This window comes from Triturus cristatus, chromosome 12 (assembly GCF_964204655.1).
Source record: "Triturus cristatus chromosome 12, aTriCri1.1, whole genome shotgun sequence".
Classification (NCBI taxonomy): domain Eukaryota; kingdom Metazoa; phylum Chordata; class Amphibia; order Caudata; family Salamandridae; genus Triturus; species Triturus cristatus.
Window position 1 is genome coordinate 108,371,459 of NC_140595.1, and position 20,719 is coordinate 108,392,177.

The 20,719-nt window shown below is 41.6% G+C and overlaps 1 protein-coding gene across 1 annotated transcript in view; it reads right to left on the bottom strand.

The window, feature by feature from the left end:
• Positions 1 to 864: 864 nt before the first annotated feature.
• The window catches only part of LOC146772770 (uncharacterized), a 247,132-nt gene continuing 227,277 nt past the window's right edge, over positions 865 to 20,719 (bottom strand). Inside the window, 8 exon segments of the mRNA XM_085637032.1 lie at positions 865 to 1,076; positions 2,382 to 2,565; positions 7,493 to 7,752; positions 7,755 to 7,781; positions 10,490 to 10,585; positions 14,834 to 15,253; positions 18,043 to 18,216; positions 18,629 to 18,827. Coding sequence (XP_085493158.1) covers positions 865 to 1,076; positions 2,382 to 2,565; positions 7,493 to 7,752; positions 7,755 to 7,781; positions 10,490 to 10,585; positions 14,834 to 15,253; positions 18,043 to 18,216; positions 18,629 to 18,827 — 1,572 coding nt within the window.

A 20,719-nucleotide genomic window follows, 5' to 3' on the forward strand; every position in this document is an offset into this window, starting at 1 on the left:
GAATGTAGACTTACATGTCTAAGTATTGTAGATTACAGCACTTGTCATTTGTTGAACTACGTTCTATTAGTACTCTTTAGCTATTTTTAAGCAATACATTGCTATTCTACACAAAGCCTATTGACTATTGAATAAAAATGAAGTATCACTCGTCTCGATTGTGAATTAAGAGTTGAATCAAACAGGTGTGGGTATAAAAAGTGTTTTTTTCTTGTGGTATAATTAATGCCGCTTGACACATTCTTTGTGAAGCTCCCACTTTGGTTTCCAGTCACTTCAGCAAACTTACACTGTGGACACCTCAAGCTCACAGAAAGAACTCTGAGTGCTATTGTGGGCGCTAGTGGTGATGACATTTTTTATTGTTTTTATTAAAAGCTGGGGAATTTTTTACAGAAAAATGCACACAAGTACATATTTATCCTTGCCTGGAAAATAAAATAGTGCATTTTGTACAGAGTATACTGCAATCTCTCTCATGAGAGTGAATGGGAGGAGAAGCAGGTCTCCCAGAAGCATACGCCCCTCTTTTCTCCAGCCCCCTTGGTTGGCATGTGGAGTGGAAGTGGGAACAAGTCCTCAGGAAATACATTTCTGTCGATTTTGTTCACTTGGAGAGAATAAGTGGAGAAGTGATCCCTTATCTCCAACAGCAAACAGCCTGCTTGGGCAGGCAGGAAACACTTTTCATGAAGCAAATAAAATTGCTGTAGTGTGACATCTTTTTTTAAAAAATAGGTATATAACTATATATGTTTACTTTAAGCTAATATGCGTTTTTCAGAAAACAAAAAATCCAGTTTTTATGACACTCTCCTCTCCTTTCTCCACAACAATGTTCCAGTTTCAGTCCCATTTTGGGCCCTAAACTTCGGTTTCTTTAATAGCGACGCCTCCCCTCAGCTGCTGGTCCTGATCCACATTATCTTTGGTGGAGCTGAAGGTGGTTGAGGGCATGAAAGGAGTATGATGTGGTGGGGAAAGACTGAGGCCAAGCCTGCCTCTGCGTGCTCTTCTTTCAAATCCCACTGTGGAATTCAACAATGCAGAAGAATCTTCTACAACCTCGGTAAGACCTGGAGGAGAAAAAATAAACATTGTTAAATACTTGGTCTTTGATGCAGTAACTCACATTTTGCTTTACCCAACACCATCTTTAGGCAGAATCTGAAAGGTTAGCCACAAGCTCTCCATCTTTATGGTGAGCCAGCCCAAGTGAGTCCTTTGTAGGTAGGTTTTAATCTACAGTATCTACAGTATCAAAACAAATCCACAGGAAGGATAGCATCAGAAGCAAATTGCTCATATTACACTTGGTGGCAGGTCATGTTCTGACAATGACTGCCATTGATTATGAGATGGTCCAGCCCAAAAGCTTGTATATTCCTCATTCACACCGCACAATCCAGTGTAAACTGTTTCACCAATGCAAGGAGTAGCCCTAATGTCAAAATACACATCTCTTAACAACAAGGGGTTAAACTGGGTTCCAGATGCAAAACAAGAGGCTATCGTACTCTTTTGCCTCATCAGCTGCCAAATGCCCTTGGGACTCTACCACAGCCCAATGTTATTGATGCGGAGTGAAGAAGAAGGACAGAGCTCCAGATCCACATCTGAAGGGGCAGACGAAAAAAACGTGGCATCAGCACACATGCGTGGTGCTTATGTGCAGCTCCGTTCATCACTACTGAAGTTGCTCATACCAGCTACCGGTGAGCAGGGGAACTGCTTTTTGAGTTTTCCAAATAAACTCTGGGACTTTAGAATAGACACAAGTTCAGGAATCTGTAGTAAGTATCCACTAGTTTCCAAAATTATTTGTCAACAAGTTAAGCTTTCCAATTATGGTAATTTTCTTAGTCCTGCTTACGATTGCACTGACGTGTTTGAGTGCTAGATCTCTTAGCACCACCCACACTTTTCCAAAAGAATTCATTTCTCAAAGAATTCAATCAAATAATTTAGCATTCTGTAGCCTATCAATTGACAACCCATGATCTGAAGTCTTTGAAAAGCAGTGAAGTAACCGTTTTTTCCTAAAAGTGAGAAAGAGGCTGTAATACTAAACCAATGTCATTTACCAATTCCTAAAATGATTTGTTTTGAAGCAAAGAAATAATCTGGAACCCAACATAGTACTATTTTATGAACTTTTCTAAGACGACATTCTCAGGACACGTTTTGGCTTGAAGTTGTGCTGACAATGGAAGTGGCTTAGGTCTTTGTTAAAAATGTAAGGTTCTAGTAAAGATCAAAGTGTCTGTGGTCAAGCTTTAAGTATCCTAAAAAAACATAAGATGTATGCTTGTTATTTTTGCTGTGCTTTAGAAATAATTCCATTTGGTTTCAATTTAGAGTCAACACAGAAGTCTTCTTACCGTCCTCAGCTACTGACTCTGACTGCAAGTCTCTTGTGAAGGAAGGATCGCCTTCCCCGTTGGGACTGTGAAGGTTTGCCCTCTGTGTGTTGAGCTCCTTCCCTGTGTCATGGACAAATGGACCGTCCTCCGAAGCGGCTCCTCTAAAAGACTTAATTACCCCCCTGTGTGGGGCTGTCATTTCCTACAATGGTCAAAAAGAAAAGGTCATGACAAAGAATACAACATGATTCGACTGAAGATAATGTACCACATTTACAGGATCTTTAGTACAACTGAACTTTGAGAAGAAAACATATTAATTTGAAAAGGGAAATGTTGGGAAGGATGGTAGATTAGACAAGTTTAACAGAGTTTAATTCCCTCCATCCCATACTTTCAAGGTTCTCTCTATTTCTCTAATGATAAGGGACAATGGAAGTTACTGTCCTCTTAAAAGGGGGGTGAATGGAAGTCTCAGAGAGGATGCAACTTTTGGATGCAGATTTACAAAGGAGGAGCTGCTGTGTTAGATCTGCTGCATAACTTTATTTTCTGTTCTTATATAATCTGAGCCCCCTCATATACCTGTTAAAAAACATTTTTCCATAGATTTTCATTTTTGATTTGTGTTTTTGGATCATTGGGGAAATAATTAATCCTTGGCAGACATTGCTGATCCAGGCTGAATTTTTCTGGAGGACATTTTTAAATATGGCAGATATGTTGCAATGATGATGCAATATTTCAGGAACCATGAGGCCTATATACTTCATTTTGGTGTCAAAACATTGGTTTTGAGGGACAAGTAGTCTTATAGAGACAAAAAAAAAACTCCTCAGAGCAGCCCTTCTATCATTTTCCAAAATGGCGGCTATAATAAGGAAGAAGAGACATATAAAAGTATGAAACAAATAATAATGGTTTTTAATCCTATTATGTAGACACCAAACAATGTTTATGATCTGAATATGAAATACAATTATGTTTATCACTTCCGTTTTAGACACATTTTCATAATTCACTTTATTTATTTGTTTCAGCAATCGCTTGTGGTTTATTAGCAGAATGTTGAACATTTGAGAAGAGCATATCAACAGGGACATCTTATTATAGGACAGGTATTGTAAGAACATGTATGTGTAAGTTCTGTGGGTAGAGGCTTTAGAAGTTTGTAGGTTTTAGAACCCTATCAATTTCTTCCCAACCAAATTCACACAGATCTTTCTCTACATATGCATGATCCAAAATATTTACACATCTTCTGATCAAGTAGAACGCTCTTTTAATGTGCCTGCGCACAGAATATGACATTGGTGCAGGTCACTTAGCGGCACTGATCTCTTGAACTTACTGTACCAAAGATCATCAAATGTGTGACAGTCAGAACTCGCTTTCCACACACATACAAGATATTTTCTACGTCTTTAAAGTCACATTCTTCTTCTGTCTCATAAAATCCCTTCAGGAACTTCACAGATTCAGCAGTTAAACTCCAAGCTTTGTTCCAATTTTGCTCATAGCATAATCACCCGTAAGAACATGTGCCTTGATAAGAACACTGGCTTTCTCTGGGTCAAATTTCTTGTACAGAATATCAAGTGCAATTAAGTGTCTTTTTTCTCCTTTTCCATAACATATCAATAACTCTGACAATCCTTGAATTATGCTCAATTCAATTATAATTTCAATCCATGTTCCAGGACATCTAATAGACGTGACTTTATATTGTTATTCACATATTGTTTGGTCACAAAATTGGCTAGTCGCACAGGCTCGGTCATTTCAAAGTGGTTTCCTTGCTGCTGCATGAAATGAAGAAGGCAGTCAACATGTTAAAACGCTCTCCTCTCTTTCCCACGAGTTTGTGGTGAGGAACAGTTTCGAAATGGTCCATTCATTTTGCATTTATCATCTTTCTGGAAACATTGCAAATAGAAAGGACTTCATGGTAAACTAGCTGCCATTGAGTAACATAGTCACTTTTACGAGTCTGACCAATAATTCTGTTGGAGCTTTACTGTGATCTCGGGATCGTCTGTTCCAGGTTCATATTTGGAGTAACAGCATTAAACTTTGCCTCTGTCTTTCCCTACAAAATGTATTTGGATGAATTTTCTGTTGAGGTGTAGTTTTTCCACCTCTAGCTTCTTCACTCTTTGCATATACCAGGACCCATATCTAATTGTAGTGTATGCAATCAGATTTGTGAAACACAGTAATCAATGAATCCATAGTCTTGACTTGCAGCTTCTAATCATTTTCCTGATCAGCATGTACCACGTTTGTAATTAGAGCTATCATGTCTAAAATATTTCCACAGTACTTGCAAAGTTCTGATTTTTCTTCACAATCTTTGACAAACTCTATGAACTTGTTTTTCAGGTTTTCTGATTCTGAACTGAGTGTATTGAACATTACCTAGCTTTGCATTATGTCTTTTGAATGAAGTGTACCCTGTGCCTTCTTCACTTCTGACATAGGATATGCAAAACTTAATTTGCCTTTCTTGTTCCAGAAAGCATTCCAATGCAATGTTTCTATAGCCTCAGATACGATGAGCATACCTTGTAACGAACAAACATAATGAGTTCTGCTCAATACTTACTGGACCGTTTTGCTTCCAAAGATTTGAGCCTCCATAAGTGCATTGTCTATGCCACACCCACTGAGATAACTTACTGCACACTGCAACACAACTTTTGTCATGTGGAAAACACCCGTCATTGGATAAAGATCATCAAATCCTACTTGATTGCTCATAAAAATGTCAGCTACAATACGGAAAACACATTAATCACAGACAATTGTCAGGATAGGCTGGTCTTCAAGCTGAACACGCACATTTTGAAAATGATTTAGAGCTGTGTATACTGTTGTGTAGTTTGTGACTGGGGATGGTATTACTGGTAAAATCCCAGCCTTCTTCAGTGGGACAGTATTATGCGAGATCAGAGCATGAATTCCAGCCTACTGAGGAACTGGCTTTTCTTTATCCTTCATCTGCACCGAATAATTGATATGATAAAGTCAGTTAAATCAGCTTTGTGGACCGCAGCATCAGGTCGAAGAAGATACATGTCCTCAGCCTCTTTGAAACGTTGTGGTAGACTGGGATGTGAGGATGGCTTGCACTGATTGCAAAATCAGTGAAAGCCATCATCACATCCCAGTCTACCACGTAAGTAGCTCATTTTTTTGTTAGACTGACAAAAATAATTCTGCTATTGCACATTCTGACCAGAACAATCTTAATTTCATTCTTGTGGATCAAAACAGTTTTATCAATGTTGACCATTATTTCTCCGATCTCACTGAGTGTGAACCCGTAGCCAGCACTCAGGAGTGGCTTTAAAACGTAATTTCCTTTTTCAAAGAGTGCAAACTTAACTGAAGGCTGGCTGTTACATTGCTGCTGGGAGCTCATCGTACATTCATATTTTCGAATGTACGCATGCATGCAGTTCCGGTGGGCATACAAATCCACTGCAAATACATTCACTTTGCTGTTTAGAGCAGATATTCGGCTAAAAACTTCATTTTCGAAGAAACCCGCTGCAGTTAAAAATATATTTGCCCTTTGGTCCTCACATACTCTGTACTTTGTTCTTTCATTATCCCTAGTGTCCATGTTCTGGCTAAACCACAGATAACACATTGAAGGACCTCTGCTTTTGTGATCAGTTGTTGGAGGTGGACGAGGGGTAGCCATTAATCTTCTAAGTGGATGGGTATTGGGTTTGGTTGTGGTCGCTTTCTCATAAAACTCAAATTCTTGTTGTGATTCACTGGTTTCTGCTATTTTTTGACAAAAAAAATTCCAGGATTTTTTTCATTGTATACGACTTGCAGAATTTGTTGTTACAATGATAAAATATTTGATCCTCTTCACCCATCAGTTTCAAACTTTTGTGATCTTTGGCTTTGCAGTATTTCTGAAGCAACTCGAACTCTCCTCTGTCCAGCCGTAGTGGATGTTAGATTTTCTTTTGGATCAGTTTGGCATATGACTCATTTTTCATTGTTGAATGAGTCCTCAGATTTTGTAATTAGCAACACAGGAGGTAAAGATCCTCTGCTACTACTTCCTTTGCTCATGTTTACGAATTTGAATCAACAGAAAAACCAAAACAGTATTGTATAAAATAAGTATAAAATGGTGTCCAGAAAAATTCAGACTAGTTCAGCAATGTCTACCCAAGCTAAATCACTTCTCTAATGATACAAAACACAAATAAAAAATGAATATTCCTGGATAAAAATGTATGGAGGTATTTCAAGGGGCCAGGCCTATGTAACAGTAAGAGATTGTTCTGAGAATCTACTCGACCTGACAGTCGTAACCTTAAAGATCCTGTGGTCCGGAGCGGCTTTTCATAGTAGTGGCAGGTTTGTTCAAGGATATGGAGGAATGCTGCACTTGTTCCCATTTGGGCCAGAGTTGTGAAAGAACAAAAAGGCAGCACGTTACAGAAAGGAGCAGATGCTATACCAATGTATATTGCTCTGGGGCTGCCATCCAATGTTTAATTAGTTTTATTTTTTGTGAAAAGGGGCATTAAGAGACTTGAATTACCTTGAAGAGGCATGTTATCTCTATTCTATTTGTAACAATTGGAAATACACAGTTTGTACCTAACCTTTTTATGTTTATTGTGTAAACATTTTATGAAATCAAACTTGCATCAAAAATGTGTAATTGTATTCATTCTTTTGCAGGCTGCTATCATAAATGTCATTAGTCATGCAAACCAAAAAAACAATAAGGACTAATCACATTTTCCATAATTGAAAGAGTCTGCACAACTAGTACCTTCATTTGTAGAAGACAAGAATTTGAAAATGCTTTAAAAGCCAATGAACATTCCAAATTTTACATAACTTAGCTGCTCTATGCTCAGCATAAGAACAAATCTGAGTGTTCTCAAAAATCTAGCGTAAGAATAAATTGGAGTGTTCATAAAAATCTACCACTAGAATTCTAAACATACTGCTGCTAGATGGCATAGCAATTTTAAAATTGTGAAAATACGTATGTTTTCGTGGGCTTTAAGGCAATTTGGTTAACGGTGCCATAGATCACAGGCAATCAGTCATTTTACAATCCTATTTTGCATATCAGTCACTCTCACCTTCTGCACGTTAACCTTTAGTGTAAGCTGCTCTATCGTTTTGAAGATCATGTCATGAATTACAAGGCTGGAGGCTGGCGATTCTGCAGAAGGTGCAACCTCGGTGCTTCCGAATTGATGTCTGTCTTCACTGGAGTTGATGCGACTGATTGTCGGTGCACTCAAGGTGCTGGGACCAGCCTTACTTTCAGTCCTGTCGGCCGGACAAGTTTTCCCTGCAGGTGCTATGCGGTCACCATCTGTAGAGGAATCAAGGGGTTAGCTGGCAGTGCTATATAAAAATAATTTCCTGCATTATGCAGAGAAAAATAAAATATATGTGCATCAGTTACGTGGTTTTCTCAAATGCTGTCTATTAAAATCAGAATTTTACTTTTCTGCACTCACACCACCAGATATAGTAGTATTTACTATGGTATATCATCTGTGACAATGTCTTGCCTTCCAGAGCAAATATTTCTCCAGACTATCACTACCTCTTAAACACCATTTTTCAAGAAGAATACCTTCATGATAAAAGATGTTAAATTAGCAACCAGAGAATTCTAGCAACATCCATAACAGCATAAACTCCCTCTCTATTGCATACTGCAGAACATTTAACAAGCACATAATATTTCCAGATGACACTACCTGGACACCATGCTAGATAGAAGCCCTGTCTGACCCTCAGTGGCTGCTATGAAAAAAGATACGAGAAGAGTGGGGTACCTAATGGCTAGAGTGAGTTAAAATGACATTTCTTCAATCAGATACAAGAGACACTGGCTTGTAAAAAAACAGCCCTGATAACCTTGGAAATGAACTGCATCATTGAAATCATTTCAGTGAGGTCACCAGGTTGGACCGGATAACAATATGAAAAGGTGTGGCATAAAGTAACAACCGCACAGCAAGAAGTCCTTAACCATTTCTATAAGATGCTGTCACAAATCTATGAGAATTGGCCAAAGCACCCTGTGCAGGACTGATTTATGGAAGCTTCCAGTTACATCAAGTTCGCATACCCATGGGTAGGGGACAAATCCCATGAATCCTGACCCGGTCACAGCAAGAAATCAAAGGGCGGCAGGCCACAAAGGAACTAAGAAAGCTCCTCACTATTGTACAAAATTTGCATCCATGCTCTATGAACCACTGACCTCTCTCTTGAAAAAAAGTTGTAACAAAGCAATCACCTCAAGCGAATCTAGAAAAAGTAGTCAGAATTCCGAACCCCACTGGAGGTGCATTTACAACAAAAAATAACACCAGTCATAAATGAATTCAATGACTAAACCATTAAATATATCTCATTGAAACAATACAAGCACTTTTCAAAAGCCTGGAGCACAGCCACAAGATTCAAGGTTAGAAAAGGAATACAAAATGTCATAAAATTGCACCAAACATTACCTTACCAGAAAGGTATATTTGAGTGCATGATTGAAGAGGAATGGTCCAAAGTAGGTGAGACGTTAAGGGTTGAAGTGTAGTCTACACATGAAAACACTGTTATATGTAGCTAAAGGGAACAATCGATTTTTGACAGGGTCTCCTATCCACTGCTTCAAGATAGTAGAATAGCCTGCTATTTAAACTCTTAATGAGTATTCAATATAAATCTTTATTCTGTAAATAAAATCACCATAAAAGAATACAGATCAGAGATGATAAAATCAAATTCATTGGTAAAAAAAACCAGACAATAAGATTACTCACAAAAACACAAAACATATAAAACAATTAATCCGGTCTCGTTTTCCAGGACGCCCAGACAGCTTGTAAAATAGATAAAACAGTAAAGGTCACATGCTCCGTAGGGAGCTTCTGAAGGTACAAGGCAGGCCTGACTTGTTTAAACTGCAGTGATTTCAGCAAAAGGGATTAAGAAACGCTTCCTAGGCCAGCTGAAATAGGAGCAAAGCATTATAAAATGGAGCAGGTCCGGCGAAGACACACTGTCACAACCACAGGATGCCCTTACCTCAGGCCGTACCCACCCACACGGGGAAGCCAAAAAATGGTGCACTTGATTAAACCTAAACCTGACCAATAAAACCTACCATGCTGTGAGCGAACCAGGCCCAAGTATGTCTCCATCCCTTGTACAGTTTTTTAAGAATGTGGCCCCTCACCAATGGCTTCTGAAGTTCTAAGCCTTTTCTCTCTGATCGGGAGCATTCCAGGAATAATCTTTTAACATTCCCCAAATCGTGGGCAGAGAATGGAATCCGATTCATAAAGGTATCGGCCCTGCCTAGACATAAAAATGATGCCTTAACATAAGCAATCCAAGGTATACTAGTTGCCCGGTCCAGCGACAGACAGTCCTCGAGGATCAACCGGCTTAGCTTCAGCTCCACCCTGCTCCAGATCTTAATCCAACACAGGAGCGGGCTTAAGGAGATCAGGTCCGAGACATAATCGAGACCCAGCTCCGCATGCACTTAATGAGTATTCAATCGCTCTACATATTGGGAAATCTTTTGGTGATACTGAAGACAATAGTGATGGTGCTTGCCAAGTAAGATAGTTGAGGAAATAAACATCCCAAAAGTGTAAACTCAAAAGAAATATTCCAGAAGATGGTTTACACACCATCACTCTCCTTCATATTAAAGCCCTCTGGTTCGTGTTTTTACTGCAGAACTTACACACAAATATTAAATGAAGGAAAATAAACTCTTCCTGAAGGATACACACAATGTTTGTGTCAATACCTCCAAGCAAGAGCAAGTCATACTTTAATGCTGTGGGATCCACTAATGGAAATCCGCTAGTTGCATAATGTGACGTGACATTGAGTCTATGTGTGTTAGGTGAGTCACACTGCTAATGTTCATATGGATACAGTAATCATAATAGGTTTCTTCCACTGTGTTTACATTCAGTTTCATTCACTCAACTAAACCAAAAGCAGGATAAGGTAGTTCTAGCTCTGACCTTCGTTTTGTTCGCACAGACTACCTCGCATCATTTCCAACTCTCATGACCAGAAAATGAGAATGTGATTACCAGCTAAGTTAGCTCCGCCTCCCACATTCTTCAGTTCGGTTTCTGATTGGTGGCTGTCTGGCAATGGTATGATGGTATTATTGCCCACCATCTCAGCTGTGCATAAAACACCACAAAGGAAAAGGGAAGGGGGTTTGTGGGTGTGCAGAGAAGAAGAGACAATATGAAAGAAGTGAGAGAAAAAAGACAAACAGAAAAAAAGATTAAGAAAGGGATCAGACCAAAACATTAATGAAATTGTAGTCACCTAAAAGTTGGTTAGTAGCCAATTTCCAATGATTTGCCAAGATTGAAAGTTTTTACAGAATAAAAAAAAAACACCCAAAGCCCAAAACACTATATTTGTGAAGTTAAATAGGATTGCCTAAAGCCCTATTACATTACAGCACCATGGAATTCAATATAAATCGAACTTTCTCCTCTAATAAAAAAAGAGGTGCACACAATACAGAAGATGGTTAAATTATAACTTAAAAGCTTCACCAATAGGAAGATATTTCTGATGGTATTTCATGCGGCCAAATAATGAAAGGGGTGCCACTTCCATCAACATCTAATGCGACACTAGGGCATTTGTCTGAATCACTTGCAATGCTTGTCTGCCCTCTTCAACATCACACCAAGCAATCTGCCTTTCATATTCCTTACTCCTGACTGTGCAGGTCTTGCTGTGGGCATCAGCTGGTGGTTCATGTGTGTCTCAGAAAGTCAGTAAGGCATTTACATTTGAGTATTTTATTTTTCATGAGCGGTGGTCATGCACTTCACTCCTATTGTGCTGTGCTTGGTGAATGGATGAATGGAGCAATGGCTGTGCTGTGTCTTCCTGCACTGCTGCCGCCTGACTTTTACCCATCCTATGTGTAAAGGGAGACATGGGCTGCCAGTGCAAGTAATGATCCCATTCACTGTATAGAAGGAAGTGTTTACCGCTGCATCTGTGCTCTACAATCTGTATTTGTGAGGAAAGTTTGGCTAATTTAATTTGCTGCAACCATCTTGTGCATTAAAGGATAAGGGCCCTGCTGCTACCTGCCGGTGTAAGGAAGAGTGCTCTACTGCTGCCTGTGCTGTACCTGTTATGTGTGTCTATGTGTGTGCGTAACTTAAGCTGCTCCGAGCGTGTTTAAACCCAGTAAAACATCACTTCCCTTCCTCGACCGTCATCTGTACCTGAAGGAGTGAGGAATTTGCTCAGAACTGTACAGAAAACAGAGGACAGGCAACTCCCTCTTGTGCTAGGACAGCTTCCATCCAAGGGCCTTTAGGAACAATTTTCAATTGGGACAAATCTTAATGATCAGCAGGAACTGCACTGATGTAGCAAAGCTTAAGGTACATGGAGAGACGCTGAGCACCCATTTGTCCCAGAGATCGTACCCTGAAGAACTCATTCACAAAGTGGCCAAAATGGTCAGAAACAACAATAGAGGGGCCCTCCTGGAAACACATCCTAAATGCCCCATGGACAGGCTTGTTTGTGTCAGTGCCTACAGTCGCTTCGCCAATACCATCAAAAGGGCCACAACTAAGAACGGATCTATCCTCAATACAGGGGACAAATTATATCAGAAAAGTGTCCAGAATCACACTGTCCAGATCTGCTTCCTGACCTGAAACTTCTTTACTTTTCTGCCCTGTCATCACCAATTCCAGTGAATCGAAGCATACAGATTTTCACTCTGTCTATATCACACGCACAGTTCTTCACTGAGTTGATCTTTCATTTCTGTCCAAGGATATAAATGCTGTTCTTGTCACTCTCATTACTGAAAAACCTCCTCCAAGTCCCTCATCAACGTTACAAAGACAAATGCGTACGCAGGCAAACTGATGAATCATCTGCACTCGTCCATCAGAAGACCTGGGTGTCTACAGCATAAGCATCCAGTCAACTGTCCCACAGCGTGTTTATTTGGTGACAGCCATCAATCCTGGAGGAATTACTGTGTTCAAGAAATATATTTAATATACCATGCTGTAACAGCAAGAACAAGTTTGCAATCTTAGCTAGAAGGTAAACTATAGGGTCAGTAAAACATTTGGAGAACTTTCTTTTTTCCAGTAAAGTAGAGTCTAAATCACAAAACAAGAACTATTTTCAAACATGCTTATATCTCTGTACAGTGTGCAGTTGCTCCAAACAGGTCTCTGGATAAGAGGGGATCAATCATTAATTACAACTCTAATCCATTTTAGAACATTGGAATGTTGAGCGCTCCATAGAAAACAATGGCATGGTCTGGGCTTCTAATGACAGGTAGAAGCACAGAGCATCAACATTCCAATGTTTGTTCACAGCAACAGCTGTGAACAAAGGCCGGTCGGAGCCCGAGGGGATTTCAACCCCCTTGGGCTCCGTGAGGTCTTTCACAAATTAGAACATGCGCTCTCCGGGCAGAATGCTTTAAGAGCCTTAGGGCCCTCCGTAGCGGGCTCTACCGGCCATTAAAGGGCCGCTCCCTTGTTAAAACCCCGACACTGAAGCAGGCCTTTAATGGCTGGTAGAGCCAACTACGGTGGGCTCTAAGGCTATAATGGAAGGAATTGATAACCCTAGGAGTTAACATGATGACTCCACCCTCTGCAGAGTAAGCCCTTCACAATGGCTGCCAGCCAAAGTAAGCCTTTTTGAATACATTTCAAGCAGCAAACTCTAGACACAAAAGAAATCAAAATGTGACTGTTATTATTCTAGCTCACTATCTGATCAGATGAGTTAGCTTGTGAAAACCTCCCAGCCCCATCTTCAGTGTGCCACAGACATCTCAGCCTGCAGTTGATCAAAGAAACAGCTTTGATTGTGTGATTATACGATACCAGTATAAGGACGCCTTAAATAGATTGTTCTATCTCCCAAAATCAACGACCAAGCAAAAATGAATCTGCAACATTTAAGAGCAAAAACCATTTTGGAAGGAAAACGTATCGACCATTACTATCTTTGATCCGAAAGCAAAGGAGTCATCACTGGGAATAAGCCCATAAAACAGACAATTAAAATATTGCAATAAAACACATTAAAATCCGCATTCATAATTAAAATGCAAATAAGTATAGCATCAATTGATTCATTGGAGTTCATTTAGCACACTTATAATAGAGTAAAACATGCAGATGTAAGTTATATTTAAAATCAATGAGCAAACCGATACATAGAGGCAAATTATATCTTCCAGTTCATAATAGCAGAGCATCCAGTTGGCCAAAGATTTAAAAGGAGGAAGAGTGTCCTGTCATACGAGTAAGCATGTCCTCCATCCCCCACGGTTCAGCTCCATGCAGGACTACTGACTGTGAATTGGCCCTGTACATTTCTACGACTTAGGACACGGGTTTTGGTGCAGTGGGTTTGTAACACTTGGTAATACAGGGCGATCCATGAGTCAATGAAAGCTCATATTTCAATAATTGGGTTTCCAATTAGTAGATGTGTGAAACCGCGCCCCTAGATAGTCAAAGTGATTAACCTGCTGGAGCTTAGCTCCGCACATATAGAAAAAACCCTCCTGTGGGATTTGTGCGGGTTTAGAGACAGGACCTTGGTTTTGTAAGCATTAACTTCCATGCCTCTAGATTCGCAGTACTCTGAGAAACTATTCAACGGGTTCTGCATCACCATGGGCATTCAAGAGAGACGGAAAATCATCAGCAAATAATAATAAGGGTGTTGTCCAACCCCCTATCCTGGTGGAGTCACGGATGCAAATTAACAAGTGGTCCACCAGGTCATTAATATAAAGGGAGAATAGTGTTGGGGCGAGAACGCACCCCTGACGCACTCCTTGTGCGGTGGGTATGCGTTCAGCGAGCTCCTCATTAACCCCCATCTCACCTGTGCATAGGTGCCCTCATGTAGTCTCTTAAGGATGTTCAGCAAGCAAGGATCAATGCCCAATCTGGATAGGGCGAGACACAAACTACATCTCGTGACCAGGTGAAACATGGCCCTTAGATCAACAAAAGTGATGTAAATATGGTCTTTAGAAAGGTCCAGATAGATTCAAGTGAAAGGCACGGTCAATGGTGCTCACCTTTGGGCGAAAACCTGCTTGGAAGGGAGAAAGAATCATTCTCTCATCCAGCCAGTCTTGTAGCCTAGATCGGATCTGATGGCAGAAAACATTTGGAGGTTATCAGTCAGGTCTGTAGTTATTGGGGAGGTTCTGTCTCCCTTCTTATAGATAGGGATTATTTCTGCAGCTAACCATGAAGGGGGGATGCTAACACCCTCCAGGATTTTATTCAAGAAGGTATTAATATAGGGGCCACGGACTGTGGATCATTGTTTCTTAAAATATTTGAAATCCAGTATCAAGAACACCAAGCCTAATTTTATGTTACCTTCGCTCAGAACTTTAATGCTGCCTCGGCCATGTGAACACTGCTCCTCCGAGAGCACCTGTGCTTCCAGTGGTTCAGACTCCAGATGCTGGTTGATACTCCCTTGTTGCTGGCACTGCTGCCTTCCCAAATTGGTACTGTTCATGTCTCTGAAGCTAAGGAAATCTATAGGAGCCATGCAGCTCCCAGAGCTGCTCTCTGAATATCCTTGGGTGAAAGCTCCAGCCGAGTGACACCCATCTCCAGTCTCCAACCGTGTATCCTGATGGACTGTCACAGTGTCACATGGGTGCCCCTTCCCTCCAACCAGAGAGGGTGTGGGGGTCAGGTCATCCTCAGGTGCAATTTTCAAATCCCTCTCAAAGTCACTATCACTGTGTGGTGAAAGGTTCCGCAGAATCAAATGCTGTGGGATCATAACTGTAAGAAAAATGGACCATGTAAGTTTTTCTCCAACTTTTAAATGCACTTTAAAGATATTATTCCATTTTACGCCAACGCTACTTATAAATACTTGATAAAAATGAGGTTTAGGTGATATGAATTGTCAGACAGGATCAAGTGAACATGAAGTAGTACATACACAAATAACACACAATAGATACACAGTTTCTGATAGCATAACACTGTCACTGGAGATTGCAAAGAATGAACAAGACCTTTTTTGGAACCTGATTTGGGAAGTTTATTTGCATATTTAAATCATGAAATCTATCAGCTAGGCTTGCACAATTAGAAAAAAAAGAATGGGAGTCTCAGGGTTAGTGGTATTTGCCATGAACAAGGCTCGAGCAACTCAAGTCTGACTTACCCTTTAGGTACTTTCGAGAACTAAATGTGTCCTCAATTTTATAGTTTTTTCACTATACTTTCAAGTCACAAGTGGTGTGGATAACTGATATACACTCAACCCACCAATATGATTTTGCTTTATAACATTTTGTTTAAAAATTGTCAAAGTGATGGACGGTTTTACTTCGGGAACTATTTTAATAAAGAAAGACTTTCTTCTAAGCTTTTAGGTCAAAGGGTACTGCTGCCCCATAGTGTTTTACATTAATTATAGAATAGCTGGAACATGTGAAAATATGCAGTTAAGTTGAGTGAGAACTGTAGCACAAACTGACAGCACTTAGCTTTCACAGGTACTGAGAAACAAAGGTAGGTTATTTAGGGTAGGAGAAGAACTCTACACTTATTCAATAGGCTGATAGAATCTACGTTAATGCATCGTGGTTAAAAAAAGAAGAAAAAAGGAGGTTGAAATTACTAATTTAGTTATGTCTGGCATGTGCTGCCATGAGGAGACAATTGAAGGCAAAAAACTAGCTGTGCTATCATTAAATCACTCTGCTGTCGCTATGCTGTGTTACATAATTCCATAATTTAGCTATTTTATATTGTTTTATATTAAAGGGATTGGGATGTCTGATGGAGTGAAATGGAATGGAGCACTACACAATATTTTTAACAAACACAGAATAGTCTTTCTGTTTTCATTGCACGGTGCTTCATATCGAGCTCTGTAAGTAAAGATTTAGAAGCACTTGCACATTGCAGGGGTCAACTGCCCAAGGCAATTGCATGGTCAGAAATAGTCAAGGAGCTCCTTGACAAAGACAGAAAATGGCAAAATGAAGAAGCCCTGAGACAACATTCTCCATGAGTTCCACCAGACCACAAGCAAGGAAAATGTATTTTAAAAAAATCAAAATGCTGATGCCCCCCACACTGTCTATAATGATAGGCAATCAATTTTGCGAATTAATCGATTCAAGGTATTTTATTATTTTCATTTTCATCCCCTTAGAGTTTCATTTCTTCATTTCTGTTCTGTTTCAGTAATGAGTGCACTGTTCATATTAGGGCATACCTTTCTCACAAGATAGAGGCTATCTAGGCTTGTCTGGTGGCAGGCTCCAGATGGAACGACCTTGGATTATGTTACTTTGTGTAAGATATGAGCGCTGAAACCATTTTTTCTGTATTTCCTTGTTTAGCTGCGCCTGCTTGGAAAATTCTACTGTGAGCGTGTTTTCGCTTGGTTACGAAACGTACACAATGATGTTTGTTTATGCATATCGATTTCATTCCCCCCTGCTGCATTCCTAGCTACTGGGCAGATGGGGCTCCGCTCTGAGTGTATATGAATAAACAGTTTTGGTTTTCATTCTCTACAGTCTGACCGACTCTTCATTTAGCACAGGAGCCTGAGAGGTGGTCATTAGCGACCCAGGTGGCCCTAAAGGGGTTACTTCCTTCACCACATGGCAGTGGTTTAGTCTGCAAGCACAGGCTTCCCTTTGATGGAGGGCAGTAAGACTTCCAAGAGCAAGAGCGTGACTTTCAGCTTCAGAAGGTTGATATGGAACTAGTCCTCTGCTGGAGAGCAGATGCCTCTAATCTTCGCCTCTCTGAGATGGCCTCCCCATCACAGAAGCGATGCATCAGTCAACACTGTGGGATCTGGGTAGGGAAAGTAGAGAGGTCTGCTGCCAACCCAATTAAGGTTCCACAGCCATCACTCACGATCTTTTGCTTTCTCCTCCAAAATCTAGACAAAATCAGAAAGGTCCCCCTGGTTCTGAGCCTACAGGGACTTCAGACCTTTCATTTCTTATTTGGTGTGCTTGACCAGCAAGATGAAGGAGGTTATCAGTCCCAGCAGGCTCAGAGTCATCCTCACTGTGATACAGGACAGAGGTTAAACATTGGGATCTTTGCCCAAATGTCCTGGACTCTCCTCTCCGAGGCTTGGCACTAAACTACACCTTGCTCAGCATGGCTCAGATGAAGGACAGCTTCATCGAAGGAGTAAGGTGTGACTTAGGCACACCTAAGTTGTCAGGAGACTCGCCGTGATCTGAAGGAGGTAGATGTCTGCCTTGGGCAAACCCCCCTTCAAGAACCAGTCGTCGAGGTAGAGGAAGACCTTGAAGGAAGTAGTGGAAAAAACAACCACGACCAACTTGTGTCACCAGTACCCTCTTTATGGCTCCTTTGACAAAAAGACCCTGCACGTTCTGCTGCAAGAGCGACAGGCTGTTCAATGTCAGCCAAGTTGTGGCCCAGCTATCTTTGAACTGCTCCAGGGCCCAGTCTGATTTTTCTCTAAACGTTAGAAGCCGTAAATCGTCATGTCCATGAGTCGGGCCTGAAAGTCCACCTAAAAGGCAGTCAACCGCATCCAGGATTGCTAATAGCCCTACCAAGGGAATCAGTGGTATCCAGTTCATAGCGGATGGTGCACATGGCTGCATCACAACCATCTTGCATTGTCTGTGAATCAAAGTCCCAGGCTTCTGGCTGAACCATGGACGTCATATGGGCCATGGAATCCCAGAGAGTGTAAGAGCACCAGCCTAACATGCAGCTGGCTTTCACTGAGCAAAGGGCCAAACTTATAGAGGAGAAAAATGCTTACTATAGGCCGCTATCCTATTCAATTCCGTGCCATGGGGAGTAGTGCTAAATGAGTGTGGGTTAACTCTAATGGCTGAAGACTGCACCACAGTGCTCTCACGAGTAAGGTACTGGATGAGGAAAGGTGGATGTTCTGGAGCTGGGTGATGGTGTATGGCGATATGGAGATGCACAGGTGGACCTGAGCACAGTTTGGCTCAAGTACCTAGTAGGGGGTCAGTGATAGCCTCATTTAATGGGCTCAGAACTCGACTGACCAGGTAGCAGCACCTCCCACAAAATATTGGCTTTTAACTTCCTGAGAGTGAAGTTGAAGATCAAGAACCTTCTGATTCCCTACGCAAAACCATAGTAAAGGAAGCACTTTCTTACTTGGCAGGCCCGGGGACAGGGGGAGAACTAGTCCAGTGCCGGAGGAAGTATCCAGACCACTGCCATCTGGGATAACCTCATGCAAGTTATACTCTGGGTAAAGCATTATACTCTCATCCCCTGCATCATAGCCCCAATTTATCGGAGTCAATGCAAAATGACTCATGAAGGACAGGAGGCCTTCCAGCAGGTAGAGGCACTGTGTTGGAATAAGAAGATAGGTTAAGTGGTTGAGGCCTCGGCCGAGGTAGGGACAGTGCCGTCTCGGGGTTAGTCAGCACTATGGGTTGGCCGTCGTAGTCTGTTGTTGTGTTCCTGCGTAGGCTGTGGTGTCATGGAGGGAACTGGTACTAAAGGCAAGCCAGAGTCCTGAGCAGATACAGAGGGCCTAACTGACAGAATCCTGAGTGGGAACCCTCTCGGCTCCTTAGGGCCCACATGTTAATCACAGTGAGCCAATAATGTGCCAAAATGCACCATGGCTTTGCAAAGTCCTTGGTTTGCTGCAGCATTGCCAATGTCCCTAGAAATTCCAGCTACCTAGGAGCAAGGATCAGAATCTACTCTGAAATAGAGTGAATTCGGGACAGCAACAAGGAGGCACAATGACGACCTCATGCCTTCTCTAGAAATCAAGTGGGGCTGGAGCCGACCAAGTTGTGCTTGGATCTCTTGCGCTTCTTGGTTTTTCCCAAGGATCTCAATCATGAAGATGACCTGTCACAGGAGTGACCTTGGGAGCAGGACCAGGCCCTGCCTGGGACATGGTGAGCAAAAGAATGATGGATTTAACCCGGATCTCTTGACTGGGGGTGAATGTTTTGATTTGTTCTGCATTCCGTCCATCAATTGTGTGTCTTTTGCTTTCACGCCGTATGTGCGCCAGGTATGCCCAGACGTGGGTCCTGGGCTCACTGTGCCACTGGAATCAAACAATCCTGGCTGAAGAGGGTTGAAATCCCAAAACCGGTCCTAGGATGCTTGTTTCTGGTCCAGGGAGGACCTGGCTTGGTAGTTCAGGCTGGACTGTTCCCATGAGGCACAGGGTCAAGACTGATTTGCATATGGCCAGGTATAAACTGGGGTGGCATGGTGAGCAAAAGAATGATGGATTTAACCCGGATCTCTTGACTGGGGTGAATGTTTTGATTTGTTCTGCATTCCGTCCATCAATTGTATGTCTTTTGCTTTCTTGCCCTAAGTGCGCCAGGTATGCCCAGACGTGGGTCCAGGGCTCACTGTGCCACTGGAATCAAGCTATCCTGGCTGAAGAGGGGTGAAACCCCAAAACCGGTCCTAGGGTGCTTGTTTCCGGTCCAGGAAGGACCTGGCTGGGCAGTTCGGGCTGGACTGTTCCCATGGGGCACAGGGTCAAGACTGATTTGCATATGGCCAGGTCTAAACTGGGGTGACATGGTGAGCAAAAGAATGATGGATGTAACCTGGATCTCTTGACTGGGGGTGAATGTTTTGATTTGTTCTGCATTCTGTCCATCAATTGTGTGTCTTAATTTAATTTTTATCAACTTATCCAAGCATATGGTCTTGAGGTGCTTTGTCACAGACACTTGTTTGGAACATTCCCACAGGGTTTAAAGCCTGTAGATTTGGCAGGTAACGTATACGCTACCATACTGGTTTTTAAGAAAAAATATTTGAGGAAGTGTCTCAATGAGATGATGTCATATGGCCATTAGGCTCATTGTCGACATTGCTAAGTTAGCATGAGCTCTGCTGCCATGATGCTGCTTTTGCACATGTTACTACATGACTTTATTTTGCAAGACTCTGTGTGTGCCTTTCACATGAGAACCGTCTGCTTTCTGTGTTCTCTGCTTGTTCGTGGAGTTTAGTCTGCACAGAGTGTGCAAGGTCGATAAACAATGCCCCTTTTTTACTCTGTTCTGGTCAGTCCCTAGCACCAAGACAAAACATGCTTACACAGCTGCTATTGCTGGGAACTCGTGCTTTGATATTATGGGGATGCCTGTTGTTCTAACAGACACTTGGAGAGGGACCTTTCCAGGGAGAAGAGCTATGCTGTTCATATGATGTAGAAATACCATCTAGGTACTAAGGTATCGGGTCTGC